Source organism: Schistocerca piceifrons, chromosome X (genome assembly GCF_021461385.2).
Source record: "Schistocerca piceifrons isolate TAMUIC-IGC-003096 chromosome X, iqSchPice1.1, whole genome shotgun sequence".
Lineage (NCBI taxonomy): Eukaryota > Metazoa > Arthropoda > Insecta > Orthoptera > Acrididae > Schistocerca > Schistocerca piceifrons.
In genome coordinates this window covers 312,642,881-312,660,226 of record NC_060149.1, presented here as the reverse complement: position 1 = coordinate 312,660,226, position 17,346 = coordinate 312,642,881, and the positions used below count along the sequence as shown (strand labels likewise).

At 42.3% G+C, this 17,346-nt stretch overlaps 1 protein-coding gene and 1 long non-coding RNA gene across 2 annotated transcripts in view; both read left to right on the top strand.

The window, feature by feature from the left end:
* Positions 1 to 15,490, top strand: part of LOC124723175 — a 45,377-nt gene extending 29,887 nt beyond the window's left edge. Inside the window, exons 2-3 of the long non-coding RNA XR_007006529.1 lie at positions 4,644 to 4,838; positions 15,375 to 15,490. This is a non-coding gene — a long non-coding RNA (uncharacterized LOC124723175). The remainder of the gene's footprint in view (positions 1 to 4,643; positions 4,839 to 15,374) is intronic.
* Positions 4,729 to 17,346, top strand: part of LOC124722330 (sodium channel protein Nach-like) — a 73,111-nt gene continuing 60,493 nt past the window's right edge. Inside the window, exons 1-3 of the mRNA XM_047247506.1 lie at positions 4,729 to 4,838; positions 15,375 to 15,516; positions 15,657 to 15,784. Coding sequence (XP_047103462.1) covers positions 4,729 to 4,838; positions 15,375 to 15,516; positions 15,657 to 15,784 — 380 coding nt within the window. The remainder of the gene's footprint in view (positions 4,839 to 15,374; positions 15,517 to 15,656; positions 15,785 to 17,346) is intronic.

Here is a 17,346-nt window from a genome sequence, read left to right as displayed (position 1 = left end):
TGTTGTGTGCTGTCCTTAGGTTAGTTAGGTTTAAGTAGTTCTAAGTTCTAGGGGACTGATGACCGTAGATGTTGAGTCCCATAGTGCTCAGAGCCATTTTTTGTTAAAAAACTTTCTGTTGCCAAGATCGCATAAATACATCGTTTTAGATGACCATTTTCGACAGAATTCGCTGTTATCTTCTGGTCTTCAAAATTTTGTGTTACAAAACTTGTTCATTGTGAGTTGGAACCTCATGGCAAGTTGTCACATTAGAGGATAAAATGTAACACATTATACCAAAGTTTGTCAGAAATAAAACGCTCACAGATGACTGATAAGTCTTAAAAACCACACTATACAGTAAACTGCTCATTAGCAGGGCTGTTTACGTTAGCTTGACATATTCCATTTAGAATGATCTTGAAATCCAAGTCAAGACTGAGATTAACAGTTATTTATTTGCTCTAACGATTGTCACGAATCACAACGAGACAAACGGAGAGAAAATTTTTGTATAGTTAAAATTAGATCACAAAATCACGCTAAAACAGCGGAAATATAAAAAAAAACTGCGGAAGACTATATGGAGCTAGAGGATAAGCTCTGTTTATCTGGGCAACTTTCTTAATCAAGGACAACGTTACAACGAGAAGCCACAAATATATTCAAAATGAACAACGCACTTGTGTGGCAAAGTAAGCAAGTAACTAGCTGTGTAGAATTATGAATGTGACTACATCTGCTTAAACAGCTAGCGTGCGCCACCAACACTAATTTGCGGCCAGAGATAACGCCGCCCCGTCAATGGCTCAGAGTAGAGTGCCCAGAAATCAGGTTCTCAGACCTTAACTATCTGCTTTCAAAAACTGCACAAGAATGGGATGCTGTTGCGAATGTGATGGGCGAGAATTATAGATAAATCCTTGAACAAGCACGAGAAAGCACATGCATCTTCCCTTTTTTTTGCGTAAAAGAAGGACATTTTTAACACGGAATTGGCACTTGGCCGGAGCATTGTCTTGATGACTGGTCAGTATTACGCACCAAGAACTCCATCTAGCATAGCACAATTTTATTGGCTGAACCAAATTTTTAGAGTGAACACAAATGACTGTACCATGTTGGCGAGATGGTGCCACGGCGCCTGTCTGGAGAAACGGTGCAGGAAAGAAGGAATGTTGCTTTCAGTTATTCTCTAGTGGCCGCAGGACGTAGGCGTACACTGGCCCTGGGTGGTTCAGGCGCCAGACCGGTTTTCAGTAACTGCAGATCGGGTCGTTGCCTGGTTTCTACGAACTGCCTTGTCTCACATTGCTCGAGTTAATGAGATTCAACGACGATCTTTCTGCAAACAAGAGAGGCTATATGGACTATTCCGCGGGCAGACAACTCTCCACGGCGGGAGCAGGGCTGCTTTCTCAGACACACTGCTCCAACTCACTAGATAATTGTGAAATAGCCGCAGAAAATGAAATAATACTGCGTAGCGATGTGTGACAATAATGTCACAGATGGCTTAAAAAACAATTCTGCGGCCCGTCCTAGAACATTGCTAAAGGGTGAGGCACCAGATAGCACTAACAGGGCATACTGAACATATACAAAATGGACAGTGAAATGGTAACTTTTTTTTCACTCACGGGGGAGCTTCATCCAAATAGGCGTAATTAACCGCAAATGCCTACTTACAACGTTTCAAGAAATAGTGTTAAGTGCGAAATACAGGAATATATTACTGCCCACTAACTGTGTCACACTAGCATTTAAGGAATCCTTCTTCCCCATATTCATACGCTAGTGCAATGGGGAGAAAGTCTAATAGTGCATATGATAGAATAAGAAGTGTCCCCTGCCATACACTGCACAGTGACTTCCAGAGCACTGGTGTAGATGAAGATGTAGACTTCAGGTTACTTTTTAATGAGCCACAGGTGCCAAAGAGCCCCTCCTGTCAAATTACTCAGCACCTGTGAACGAAAACCTCCGAAAGGTTGCCAGAAGACTTTGTATTCATCCTGTGTAAATGCGTTTTAACGTATCCGAGGCATGTGTAAGATCATTATCCTCAGAAGCAAAATATCTTTCAATATACATACATGATTTTCGGCAAGTGTTTCAGTTTCCTGTGCGTATGTAATCCAACGGTACCAGCTGTGACCATTTGACGTCTAGCGAAAGAGTAAAGGGAATTTGATCGTCAAATAAATTATCCTGTCATTTGTCGTAAGTGAATTAGGTTAGGGAAACCATAGAAATCTTGCGTTTGGTTAGTCGGACGGGATTTGAACAGACCGACTAATTTACTTCAAAAAATAAATTTTTACCTCACTCTAATATCCTTAGCTCATAATTTTTATGTTATTGTGCATATTCTTGTAAATTTTGGTAAAAACAGCAAATTTTTTGTGCTTATTATGGTGATTTTAGGTCATATAAAACCTGGCCCCAAGTGGTTACAAAATATTGTTAAGTCCTGACTGATGATGTTATTTGATTGGTAATAACAGACGTCTCATGCAACAAAAACAGGAGCAGACAAACCTAATGATTAAAATGTAGAAACTTTTGTGTCTCTTGATTAGCACCACAATAATAGACTCCCAATATAATAAATTGATTAGGAGGAAGAGACCTCATTAGTCATCACTTTAATAGACGGACACCGAAGGAGATGGGAAGGTGGTAAGACACTGGACTCAGATTCGAGAGGACAGTGGTGCAAATCTTTGTCTGGTCATCCAGATTTAGGTTTCCTTGGTTTTCCTAAATACCTAACAGCAAACGCTGGGTTGATACCCTTCAACAGGACACTCCTGATCTTGTTTATTACTTCCCTCAGCTTGAACATTTGTTTCTTCTCTAATGACCTCGTCATCGTTGGGACATTAAATATCAAATTTCCGTCGCTCCTTCCTTCTTCACTTTAACAGCAACATCCCAGAAATCCCGAGAACTATCTACCAGTTCTAAAGCACAAATCATCAAATTTGAAACCTTCTTTCTAAGTTAGTATTCACATGAAGACTTGGGTGTGTGATGCACCTCTGATTTCGCAGCGTCGGCAGTTTACTCTGTTTCTGTCCTGTTGCACATGCTGGAGATTCTCTCTCTCCTGACAACTGGCAACGCTGATGAATTCTCCAGTGAAGACGCTGTAACAGCCCTCTCTCCCACTCACTATCTCTCTCTGTCCCTGTCTCTCATATATATGCCCTTACAAACACAGAAGTTTCTTAGTAAGAAGGACAGATAAACGAATTATTCAAATGTTATTTTGAGATGAAATTTACATAAACGTTAATTTTACATTTTGTAACTGTAAGAACAAGGGGTTTTCAATATTAAGGATGATTTTAGCCAAAATCTCGTGCAACGCTCTTGCACTGTAGCTTAGGTGGATTTGGTAGCCCACGAGTGTCCTCCCGGTTTACCCTACATCGCAGTGGCATATTGTAAACAGTTATCTTCTCCGCTGGAGAGCGTGACAGTCAGTCACGATCATTGAAAACAGCCCACGTCTATTGCAAGACATTCCGCCTGCAGTGCTTCAGCATAAAAAGTCACGTTTGCTGCCGAAAGCTCGATGCAGAAGAGCGATTGACAACCGCGCGTGCTCGATGCGAGATCGCGGCGTCGGAAATGGTTTCAGTGCACACACAACGACATCGCAGCGATAGTCGCGCACCAGTACTGGATCGGAAGCCAACCATTATGCACGTAGGCAGGAGAAATCAGGCAGGATTTGCGTATTTCGCTTATGAATACATTAAGAACCGCAACAGGAGGTTTTAGACTCACCCAATGGTTAGTCCACGTCTGGTGAAAGGAGCGTCCTTGATACGATTACACTCTCGCAAAACCTTACACACACTTGAAACAATGCTGCTTTCTTCTTAATCCCTTCACGATGCACCTTGCAAGATTTGTCCCATATTTCAGTCTCAATGCCGATATGTGCGCTGCTTATTTGTTTCTCATGCACTACTGAAACGCGGCAGAAAATGACGCTACGAACTCACGATATTAGTTCGCTCGTGTGCACTGAGCCAAAGAAGTGGCGTCGCCTCAGGCGCCTGTAACTTCAACTCCCTGTAGCGTCGATGGATGAAGTTTACGAACGTGGGTTCCTATCGTCAATTTGTTTCTCAAGAGATCCTCTACAACTGCCCGACGTTTGTCGGTATCGTTCTGTAACACCCTGAGTATGTACTACTATTGCTCTCACTTGTTCAATGAACAATAGTTCCTCTATGTTATCCACTAAGTGTTCAGCAGTAGTAAAACAGCGGTCACTCTAAGAAGACTGATCCGAAAAATGAATGCTAAAAATGCACAACTTGAAACATATATGACTGACCCATGTGGCCGAACAACGGTATTGGTTGATGCACTGCTTTGTACACTGCCTCTTGCTACTGCGTGTAATCCCGTCACGTACCTTGTTATTAAATAGTTACTCTGGAAAGAGGTAAGTAGTTAGCCGTCCTACATAAGTGATTCTTGGAAGATGTATCGATATCACTCAGGCAACTTGTATCTAGGAAAAAAATTATTTCTCAGTACCCGATCCACCTTACTTCTTCTGATATTACGACAAACTTTCTGTGCAAAACTACTTTGTTTAAGTGTTCTACTACAAATGCATTTTCTTTTGGTTCCAGCATATCGGCGACACTATATGGAACAGCTCTGTCCCTCTTTTCTTTCGTGCTTTTACGATTATTCTTGGAACGTGACGCATACAACATGCCAGAACTCATGATGGAAACAGATTACTTGCACTGGGAATTACCGTTACCTGCCGTATCCGTTTGCGAAGAAGATAACAAGGAAGCAATAGAAAAGTTCGTGCGGAGGTAATGCATGGCACACTGGTATTTATTATAATAAATATTCAACTAATGTTCTGTACTAGGTGTTCGTTCCCATGGGTGGAAAAGCTAAATACATATTCAGCACAAAAAAGTTTGATGCCACCTGCTTTGTGAAATTTGTACAATATTTGGAGCAGTTAAAATCATGTTACAAATTACAGCTGATACCACCTTCATATCTTAAATTTTATTTCAACATCTCACCTAACCTTGTTATTCAATGTTCCCTAGACATTGGGTTTCTACGGTACCGTCATTCCAATAATTTACATCAATATCGAGATAATCGGAATGGGATGTCGGTTCCGTTTATCACTATTTCTCATCGTGAAGCGTATATTGTGTGGAGAACAATCACTTTGGATTTTGAGAATGCGTTTCTAAACTCTATTCTTTTGAAAGTTGTAACAATTTAATCATTGATTACACTGACAGTAGGATCATATCGTGTTTCTTGGTCAACAGAGATATTTACCATTTACCTCCCACTGTAAATATATACATATTCAAATTTGAAGAAATTACGACACCAAACAGGATACATGTGCCTGAAATTAACTTCATAGCACAGATTAATACACGCGCTATGTTAACCATCTCATCTGAAGCCCGCTAGCATGGGTTGGCAGCGAGCGATACATGCCGCTTCATACAGCACTAATACTGGCTATTGCTCCATACGAAACCGCATCTGAAAGGATGACTACTTGCTATGCATCATAATCTCTTAGTGGCGTGACACGAGGAATGTTTTCAGATGCCTGCAGAAATTTTGAAAAATTTTGTTTGATACGTGGAGTTAGAGGATGGATTGATGTGATAAGTTCAAATGGTTCAAATGGCTCTGAGAACTATGGGACTTAACATCTTAGGTCATCAGTCCCCTAGAACTTAGAACTACTTAAACCTAACTAACCTAAGGACATCACACACATCCATGCCCGAGGCAGGATTCGAACCTGCGACCGTTGCAGTCCCGCGGTTCCGGACTGCAGCGCCTAGAACCGCAAGACCACCGCGGCCGGCTGTGATAAGTGTATCAGAAATTATTTCCAAATAGTAACATAAATGCGACTGTACTGCTAATCCTCCCCACTACTCTTTGTATTTTTTGAAGTGGCGGAATGGGGAATATACTCTGCTACGTAAGGATGCTCGTTTTTGGGTTGCAGTATAAACATCGATAGTCTGCTCTGTCGATGTTGCGGAACATGACGCTGGCGTTTTGACACAGAACCTAGCAAGTGCAAAGCTACTTCTATTATTAAACGCAAATATTCCTAACGCAGTTGACAACAATTGGCCGAGCGGTTCTAGGCGCTATAGTCTGGCACCGCGCGACCGCTACGGTCGCAGGTTCGAATCCGTCCTCAGGCATGGATGTGTGTGATGTCCTCAGGTTAGTTAGGTTTAAGTAGTTCTAAGTTCTAGGGGACTGATGACCTTAGAAGTTAAGTCCCATAGTGCTCAGAGCCATTTGAACCATTTGACAACAATTATACATGATCCAGTCACGTTAATGTGATCACCTGTCAAAAGCCAGAATAATCCGGTTTTGCAGCGCGGACGTGCAGAGAGTCAGTGGGGTTCTGGAGGGTACCGACATAGTTATAGAGCTATGCCGACTTCACTGCCGTGGGCAGCCGCACTAGATTTCACTGTTGAGGATCCATGGCGTGAACAGCCCGTTCAAGATGGACCACAGATTCTCAATTGGTTTTAAATTCAGGGATTTGGTGGCCAGAGAGTACGGTAAACTCATTGTGATGTTCTTCGAACCACGCACGTGCAACAAGCTGCTTGTAGCTGAGGACCTGGTCGCCAAGAATCGATGCATACTAATGTTGGTGCCTTCCAGAATGACAATACTGATATGTCTGCGTAAGCAGAAGAAACAAACGATCGAAGTCCGAAAACAACTTATTGGACTGTTCAATTAACCAACACAAAACAGTGATCCGTCTTCGAATCACAACTACATGCAAGAATAATATAGAAAACAACTGAAATAATTTCCTACTAGTCTCCGCCAGAGACTTCTCCGATATACCAAGCCTAATCCAGAGATCAGCGAGAAGGTCCAAGCCGGGCTGCCAGGGCGGCAGCTATCCACGTCTGCTGGCGGTTGATGAACTGCCGATGTGCGGCCGCACGCCGGCCTTTATAGCTCTTCGGCTGATGAGTACCTCGGAACTATTTCCATCACGTGGTTTCACGTGTGAAAATAGTTCCGGGATCTGCAGCGTCCTCTTCCTTATGTTTATGTGGGCCAGTAGTGGCCCCTGGTGGCCGCTGGTGTCTTTGCTGTGTTGTTGTTGTTGTTGTGGCCGTTCATCATTATTGCCTGTCGGTTGTGTAGTGCTTCGGTGTGCCTGCGAATCGGACAACCCGCGGCTTCAGGCTGTCAGTTTGGTTGCTGATACTCTAGGCGCCATGATGTCTGGTGGAGAAGGCCACAGCAAATATCATCCCAGGGAATGTCACGGAAACATTCCCCAGACCATAACTCTCCCTTTGCTTTCAGACGTTTCACGCCATAAGCCCCAATGGTCATCTGTCAGATGGAACATAAAACGTGATTCATATGAAAAGACCACCTGTCCCACTCAGTGGACGTCCAGTTGCGGTACTGGCTTGCAGATTCTAGTCTTTGTCGCCGCTGAACAGCAGTCAGCATAACTGAGCGAGGTGGCGCAGTGGTTAGCACACTGGATTTCGATTTCGGGAGTATGACGGTTCAAACCCGCGTCCGGCCATCCTGACTCAGGTTTTCCGTGATTTCCCTAAATCGCTTCAGGCAAATACCGGGATGGTTCTTTTAAATCTACGTAAATCTACGTGATTACTCTGCTATTCACAATAAAGTGCCTTACAGAGGGTTCAATGAACTACCTTCAAGCTTTTCAAACAACTTTTGGGTACTGGCAGAAGTAAAGCTGCGAGGGCGGGGCGCGAGTCGTGCTTGGATAGCTCAGCTTGCCGGCACGGTAGCTCAGCGTGTTCGGCCAGAGAGCCAGTTGGCCTCTGTAATAAAAAACTGAGTGGAAGGATAAACCACCGAACTTGAACAGGATGTCTTGCGACGTCCGCCACAACCGAACACAACGATCAATAATGAACAAAATGAAAAAAAAAGTAAAAAAAAAAATTTGGTAGAGCACTTGCCCGCGAAAGGCAAAGGTCCCGAGTTCGAGTCTCGGTCCGGCACACAGTTTTAATCTGCCAGGAAGTTTCATATCAGCGCACACTCCGCTGCAGAGTGAAAATCTCATTCTGGGAACTTTTGGGTATTCAGCCAGGTAATATTTTCAGCGACCGCCGATGTTTCGGAGGGAGTATACCCCGACATTTTCAAGGCAAACTGCAACGGAGGAGAAACTCAGGTCTCTCATCTTCAAGCTGTCTCTCTACGTTCCACTGTCGAACGGCGTGCTGGAAAAACGAGCACTTAATTTTTTTCTGTTCGACCACTGAATTCTCTTATTTTATCGTGATGAACATTTCTCCCTATGTAGATGGGTGCCAACAGAATGTTTTCGCAATCGGAGAAGAAAACAGGTGATTGGAACTTCATTAGAAGATCCCTTCGCGACGAAAAACGCCGTTTTTTTAATGATTGCCACTCCGATTCACGTATGATGTCTGTGGCACTATCTCCCTTATTTCGCGCATCAGTTTTGCTACCTGCTTTGTGTATCGCGTTTATCGGTCATAAAAACCGAGAGGACAAGGTAAGAGAGATTAGGGTGGATACAAAGCATTCATTTTCACCTCTCTGCGTACGTGAAGGAAACAGGATAGGAAGTCGCTAATACTGCTGAGGCGTACGCTCCAATATACACTGTAAAGTGTCTTGTGGAGTAAATGTTAACGTAGATATCAACTGAAACCGATCGTCTATTCGAACGAGTCTCGATTCAGTTTTGACTATGTTGATAACTGAGTAGTCAGGGAATGCTATTCAGATAAATATCATTATGTATTAGACAGCTTAATTCCCGACGAATGCCTTGCATATGCCCGACGAATGCCTTGGTTGCTGTTGAATACTATGGGCAATCGTGACTGTGAATAGATGGCCGGCCGCGGTGGCCGAGCGGTTCTAGGCGCTTCAGTCCGGAACCGCGCGTCTGCTACGGTCACAGATTCGAATCCTGCCTCGGGCATGGATGTGTGTGATGTCCTTAGGTTAGTTAGGTTTAAGTAGTTCTAAGTTCTAGGGGACTGATGACCTCAGATGTTAAGTCCCGTAGTGCTCAGAGCCATTTGAACCATTTGAACCATTAATAGATGCCAGGAACGCTGAATAATCGTAAATGGATTAGGGAAGCAATAAGTGCAAAGAAATACTCATTATTGTATCACTGAACAAGTCTGGGATGTTGCTGACCAGTAATCAGTGCACTCACCTTTGCATTAGGGTAAAAACTGTCTGGAATGTCTTTCGCGAGGAGATTAACGGAGCTTACTTCGTTCAGTGCCACAAGCAGAAAGAGTCTTGGTACAAAGTGTGACTTTCCCCACATAGTTATTATGGCATTAAATTTGTGTATTTGTTTCGTATCATTAATTGATTTATTGATCCGTGGCAATACATACATAATTAAAACTCTACCAACAGAACCGTATTGCTATTTATTGAGCAGTTCAATTAGAAATAAAGGAAAGTGAGCGATGGCATTCCTAACTATAAAAAATTTTGAAAAGCTCATATATAGTAATTACTTACATAAACAACACGTCTCAGGGAGCATGTTTGTCATTATTTCAAAATTAACCCACAGAAGGTAAGTCATTGTCAGACAGATAGCAGCTCTGTCTTCATCTGTCGGTGGGAGAGCCGAGTGAAGACTATGACGTTTCAAAATATAATGCTGAGACCTTCTGTTCACTGAGACCTTCTGTTCACCAAGGGACTATTCTCTGAACAAAATTGTGTGTCTGTATTCCTCATTTATCACTATTGTACAGGTTCTGATATTTCACATCACTACCAAACAGAAATAGTACGCGACTGAGACACATACAGAACAAGAAAAGATCCATCAACAAATCCCTCAGGAATTGATTTGAGATTTGTGTCTAGATGTTTATGAGATGAATGCTCACCCATTTGCTACACCAAAGATCGCACAAAAATTATCTTTGACGGTTTCATTATATATTTGGCAAATGATAACTCGATCGAACTGTGATTAGAAATGTGCGTCTCTGTCGCTAAGAAAATTATTTAACAGAGAAAAGTGAAACTTACGAGGGTTGGAACTTCAATAGTGGCAGCAGTGCTCTGTAGACAATGAAACGGAAGCAATTACTGTCGCCTATACTACATGTTAGTTAAATGCACATACGAGGTCTGTTTTGAATTACGTTCCAACGGAGATACTTAGTGATATGCGGGTGGCAGCACTGCCTTGTGCATTACCTTCTTTTTAACTCTATTTTTTTAGTGCTGATATCTAGTTTGGTTTTCGTGATATTGTTATTCGACTGCAACTTGCTAAATGTTAGTGGCGATTTTTAAATGTGCGATTTTCTGCAGCAATGATGCAACGTAAAGTATTACGTGAAATTGGGGAAAACTTTCGCAGAAACGTTTCAACTTTTGAAACAACCTTACGTAGATTATGTTGTGGTTCGTTCATATGGTTACAAATGTGTTTCACGATTTAAAAGTGACGTCAGTCAATTGAAGGCGATCTTCGACCAGGAGCGCCTTCCACTTCAGCTGATGACTCACACGTTTAGAAAATCAACGACCTTATACGTGCAAATCATCGATAGACTGTCAAAGAAATTGCGGAAGAGTTTAAGTGGGAAAATGCGCAAAAATAGACCACAGTTGCGGTGAGACAACGCACAACGACAATACGCCCACACATTCAATTTTGTAAATTCCTCGGTTTTGTGCCAAAAATCAGACGACTGTCCTCCCGCAGCCTCCTTACTTGCTGTGTCTGGCTGCTTGCGATTTCGTCTCATTTCCGTAATTAAAATCAGTGCTACCAGGACGCCGTTTTCAGAGTATTGACGAAATCAAAACAATTGCCACACAGCCCTTAAAGGCCATCTCAAATGAAGTCATCCAAGACTGCTTCGAGAAACGCAAACACCTCTGGGAAAGTGGACAAGGACCAATTAACTGTAAAATTAATGATAAGTTTTAAAAAAAGAAAGTTCTGTCATTTTCTGAACAGATCTCAGCACGAATTAACCCTTCATTCCCAATCCAATGCATTGGTGAGTTAAGAGAAGGAGCTTCGTGTAGAGGACAGTCTGCCGTAGCGCTGTCACAATGTTTTCGGAACAAGAACACCTGAGTTGGATGAAAATTGAATGTGCCAGAGGACGTAGAGCACCACAGTGCCACGAAGATCTTCAAGAGGCTTGTGGGGAATCTCCACTGCCTTGCAGAAGCGTGGCAAGATGGATAAAAACTGTCAACGAGCGACGCTAAAATGTGGGAGGCATTCTTCGGCCAGGTCTTCCTCGTGTCAGTGAAGAAGTAGTGTCTGAGCTCACCAATTTAGTAGACAGTGATCGACATCAAACGATTCGTCAGCTGGCCAGTACGATTTGATGGAAATGTAGCGATGTCTAAGATACGACGCTCCTCGTACACAGTTAGAATTCTATGAACCGAAAGAGAAGCTTTCTTACTTCGTATGATTACGCTGGATGAGACGTGGGCCAAATAGTACGAGCTACACCTGAAAAGCCAATCAACCGAATGACGTCATAACGAGTCACCAAGCCTATCGAAAGTTCTCCAGAGCACCGGCAATATGAAGGCTATGGTGATTCTCGTATGCAACTGTGTTGGTGTTATCCTAAATCAAATTGTCCTCCAACACTAGATCGTCAGTGTATGTTTTACTGTTCACTTTTAGAGAAAATCCTGGTACTATCTTTGAGAAAGAAATGTCTACACTTTCTGTAGAAGCCACCTATCATTTTGCAGGCCAATGCTCGGGTGTGTGCAGTGCAAGCTGTGACTGATTTGCTAGGCCGACGGTCCAGGGAAGTGCCATATTATGCACCATACTCCCTGAACTGAAATAGCGTGACTTCGAGTTGATTCCTAAGATGAAGGAAGTATTTCATGGAACTCGTTCCAGAACTGCTACAGAGATTCCTCAGACAATAGACCGCTCTGCTGAAAGTATCCTACGATTTCCACACAGCTAGCAACAGCTTATACACAATGCTGGCGGCTACTTTGAAGGAGAGTAAAACTTTGAAATTTTTATCCGTTTCATATCAATTGTAAATAAATAGTTGCCTTTATTAAAGTTTCATTCTTCGTAGTAGCAGTTATTCATCTCTGCCTTCTCTGTTTTCTGAAAACAGAAGTTTGTGTTTTCTAATAGATTAAGGCAAATCAAGATAGTTACAGACTCCTTAAAGATTAATATACAACTTAGTGGCCTACAAATAATGCTCGAAACACATATTACCATTTTATCTCTGATGCTAGTTTGATTACTTTTTAATTGTAGTTGTAGAAATCAAGTTTGAAGTGGCTTTTATTATTTCGTGAAAAGGGATCGGAAGCAAACTAACGGTAATATTTCTTGGTGAAATGTCCAGTTTTAATTTCACTTGTTGATAGCTGACTATTTTCATAGGCAAAATAATAAAAACGCGTGAAAAATAACGAAGAGTTATGGGTGATTTACCGCTTGTAGTGGCACTATTGACAAGCGTTCACTGAACTTTGTGATCGCACTAGGCGAGAGAGGCTGAGCACCTGGAAAACGCAATGGTGATCACAACAGTTGGAATGGTCACCAAATTTGGTTCAAAATGGTTCAAATGGCGCTGAGCACTATGGGACTTAACATCTATGGTCATCAGTCCCCTAGAACTACTTAAACCTAACGACAGCACACAACACCCAGTCATCACAAGGCAGAGAAAATCCCTGACTCCGCCGGGAATCGAACCCGCGAACCCGGGCGCGGGAAGCGAGAACGCTACCGCACGACCACGAGCTGGGGACACCAAATTTGGGGTACCGAGCATGACAACAGCCGAGCGTACATCTGCGAGCTAGTGAGGATTGTAAATACCCATTTTGCACTGTTATTTATTGTTCTACGAGAACATTTGAACTCTGGGCTTTGTCGGAAGCATGTTTGAGGCAGTTCCTTATAGTTAACATGAAATTGACTCACATCACAGTTTCACAGCATTTCATCTGCAAGCAGAATCCATGCGAATTTCTTACTCTCCGCATCATGTTTCATGAACTATGGATATTCGTATAAAAAAGGATTCTCAGTTTTCCTATAACTTTTGGTCAAATGAAACACCAGGGGAAAAATGCTCCTATCGGAGCACAAAAAATGATGATATATTCCTGTTTATTTAAAAGACTGACTGAAAACTGGAGTACCAGCTGCCTCGTTCTATTTTCCTCAGCACGTTTAAAAAATCTTCCCGAAAATTGTGGCATGCGAACACATTCGCACGTTTTTGAATGTGCAACTCACTTCAAGCTCCCCTAACTGTTACTCACTCACATCCACTAGTCCATCGCTGTAAGCTGCTCATACCCATCCACTCCCAGTTAAACTTTCTCATTCATTCATTCAGATCATCTCGTTGTCATTATCTCTTTGTGTCTTTGGGTCATTGTGTCCTGTGTCACAGTCACAGTCCTTTCGTTCTGTCCTACTACAAGTCTCCCTTCACGGTCACTGTCTTCCTCTTACTCTCTCTTACTGCTAATATCTCATTCCTTCCTTCCTACCGTTGCTATCTCTCCTCACTGTTACTATCTATCTCTTTTCCTCGTTGTCACTGTCATATATCCTGTCTCTCATCATCACTGGCTCTCACCCACACACTTTCTCTTTCTCTTTATTCCTTCCTCCCCCCCCCCCCCCCCCCACCACCGTCTCCCTCACTCTTTTCCTAGCACTGTTCTGTCACTGTCACCTATGATCCACTGCCACTGGTCCCTCTCTTTCTCTTACACTGCCAATGTCTCCTTCTCTTTTTCTATATCACAACTACTATCTTCCAGTATTTATTGCTTTTCCGTCTCCTTGCCACAGTCATTATCTTCTACTCTCTCAGCGTAAGAAAGTGCGAATACGTTGGCATGCAAAAATTTTTGGGAAAAGTTTTAAAGGTGCCGAGGGAAGTAGAATGAGGCAGCTGGTACGACACGTTTCAGTCAGAGTCTTTTAAATAAACCGGAGCATATTCGCATTTTTTGTGCTCCGATAGGAGCATTTTTCTGCTGGTACCCTTCTTTTCTTGCTGCATTCCATTAACTTATATGAAAAGAAGTGTATTGGTGTGTAAAATTTAGATAGTTTACTTATGGGAAATTGAAATAACGCAAAACTAATTTTATACGTCATACCGGATATTACGTGCAAAAGTTTCTGCATGTGCTTCAGTACGTCTACATGCGGTTCCCAGAGGATAACGGGGACACGTAACATCATATTTCTCCGTGCTACATCACTTAATAAACTATATTTTCTCCTCACACCGGATTTTACGCACGTGTTTTACGTGTACAAGTAGGTCAATTTCGAACCTCTGTCTCTTGGAAAAGTATAAAGATATGAAGAAAATTTTGAAGATTGTTGGAGATCGGGTCTTAGGAATACATTGTAAAAATTACAGCAATTTGCTGTGCGTAGCCGTCTCAGAAACCGAGGCTTTTTTTTTTTTTTGGCTGTTTCTCGATAATAGATAGCTCTGCTAGATAAATGCCTAAAGAATATACCGTTAAAATTTGAGCAATTTGCTGAGGTTATTTGTTATTTAGATTTCACCTTACACCATATTTTACGTGTACAAGCGGGGTAACTTTGAACCTCTGTATATTGGAAACGGAAAAATATATCAAGAAAATTTTGAAGGTTGTTCGATATCGGGATCTTAGGAATACATAGTAAGAATTTCAGTCATTTGGTATGTCTAACAGTCTTGGAACCCTAGGCTGGGTTTTTGTCTGCTGGTGACGGCGAAAATATAGTAAAAAACCTGTTTTGTGGCGTTTTCCGAGCAACAGACCATGAAATAATGGTGCCTCCGTAAGTCTCATCAAACCCACTGTAGGCCACATCAAATGCATGAAGAGGCAACCGATGTGCTCCATTTGCCTAAGCAGGAGGTAGTGTGTACTATTCATACTTTGATCCCGTATCATAAGATAGTGACACCAAGACGATCGTTCTGTTGGGTTTACAAATGGTCCCTAGTCCGAGGGCTTTCCAAAACACTTAACTCTACCTTTTTATCATCAATAGAACCTGGGCTATGAGCACTGGAAATACTCGGTTTTATGCTCGGCGTTTTGGAAAACTGTAGCATGCATACCGATTTGAATTGAAACTACCGTATTTACTGAAATCGTGCATGAGGAGCTTCGTTGTTATCGGTATCGACCTTAAGTTCCAACATTTTCCTATATTTACGTGTTTTGAACATTTTTCTTTACTTATGACTGCAATTATATAAATCAGCTTACACAGCGCTTGATCATTTTTTCAGTTATTATATTGAAGAAGATGAGGTGATAAAAGTCTCATCCTTTTTGGAAAATCTAGTGCATCCTAGAGCTAATTATTGCATCAGCTGCATAGCTTCTTGCAACAGTTGTCCTAAACAAGGATATTCAACTTTAGTGTCCAAGGTAATATTAAGTTATAATATAATTTATGCCATAGGTAAACGATATATTAGTTATAATGTTGTTTTTATATGAGATGTTTATTCCTGCTTTAATTTTTAATTAATTTTCCCATGAAATTCAGCAACAGAAATTTGTTTCAGTTGTCTGCTTCATGTGACGATACATTCGTGGAATGTAAATGGCGAGGACAGGCTTTCAACTGCTGTCAGCATTTCCATCCCCTACTGACACCCTGGGGGCGCTGCTTTAGTCTCAACTCACGTCAAACGTAAGTAAAAACACACTGATACACGTTCTACTAAACTGATACGATGACTGGAGTGCTGGACAAATAACCTCTAATAATATTTAGGGTGTCGTAAAAAAAATATTACATATTTTGAGAAGTTCTAGTACGGACCAAAACAAGAAAAAAAATCCGGTAAACATAGGCTCTAAAACAGATACCTTAAGAGCTATGGGCACTTGTTCAATGAAAGAGATGTGTTTCACTGTAGCGAAGTTACACATGTGATCACAGACCTTAATATGCGCGTTTCAGAGCTCATGTTTACAAGTCATTTTCGTTTAGTTTTGGTCGATACTACCATTTCTCAAAATATGTGCAACAGACACACAAGATACAAACGTGGTCCTGACGCATTCCCCGATACTGTTCTTCTCCAACTACAGCTGGTTTCCATAGTAATTGTTCGCATATATTTGGGAGGAACGTCATCGGCAGAGGAGATAGGGCCATAACAGACTATAGAACACTGAAATCTTTCCACTTCCAAATAAGTTGTATATACTTTCCCAGACTGACAATAAACTCGAGACAATGTGGTACACTTCTCCCGCTTGATAACACACAACATTAGAAGCCAGTTTTGAAAGGCGTTTATTAATCATCGGTGACTTACACGTGGTTCACCTCCTAGCTGAGTGATCAGCGTATCTGACTGTCATATGGAGGAACCTGGTTAAATTCCCAGCACTGTTAGCGATTTTTCCTTGGTGGGAGGACTGGAACACATATCAATAAGTCTCAAGATGCTGATTGGGGAGCAACATCAATGAGAAGTAGCGGCTCACTGGGGATGCTGACAATGGGCGACAGAATGATGTGCTGACCATATGCCCCTCCATCCGAATGACTCCTATGACAGAGGATCACATAGCCATAGCGGCAGATCGATAGTGAATTCTCCTTCGAGATCGAAGCGCGGAGCTCATCAGGAAAGAAAAAAACCGAAATTTTCTCGCACTGCCGTAAACGGATCCCCTAAGTTCCTGTGGGACCAAACTGCTGAGGCCATCGGCCCCTTGGGTTACACAGTACTTAATCTAACTTACGCTAAGGACAACACACACACCGATGCCCCAGGGAGGACTCGAACCTCCGACGGGGGGAGCCGCGCGAACCGTGGCAAGGCGCCTAAGGCCGCACGGCTACCCCGCGCGGCCCCCTAAGGGAAATGGCAGCAACGAATAGGAAAAATTGTATTGTGCAATTTTTGTAATATTTCCGTGAGAGTGATGCAGTATACTGAAGGAGTAAACACGATGGTTATTAAAGGGACACTGCAGATTATGGCCCACGTCAAAACAACTTATACTTACCGCTTTGGTTTCTGTAGCCATGCTACCTCCTCCTGTCTGTGTTCGGCAGCCGATGCTGCAACATCCGATTGCCTGTTTTCGACGTTAACAGACGTCATAAACCACCGTATCTCTTCTCTTGCTATTTTCTATATTAGAGGTACGAGGTCCTGATCTTCCAAGACTACCATCGGTACGCCATTCTGGAGTCTCTCTAAAGTCTTTCTGAGTACTCTTTCCTAGAGCTTT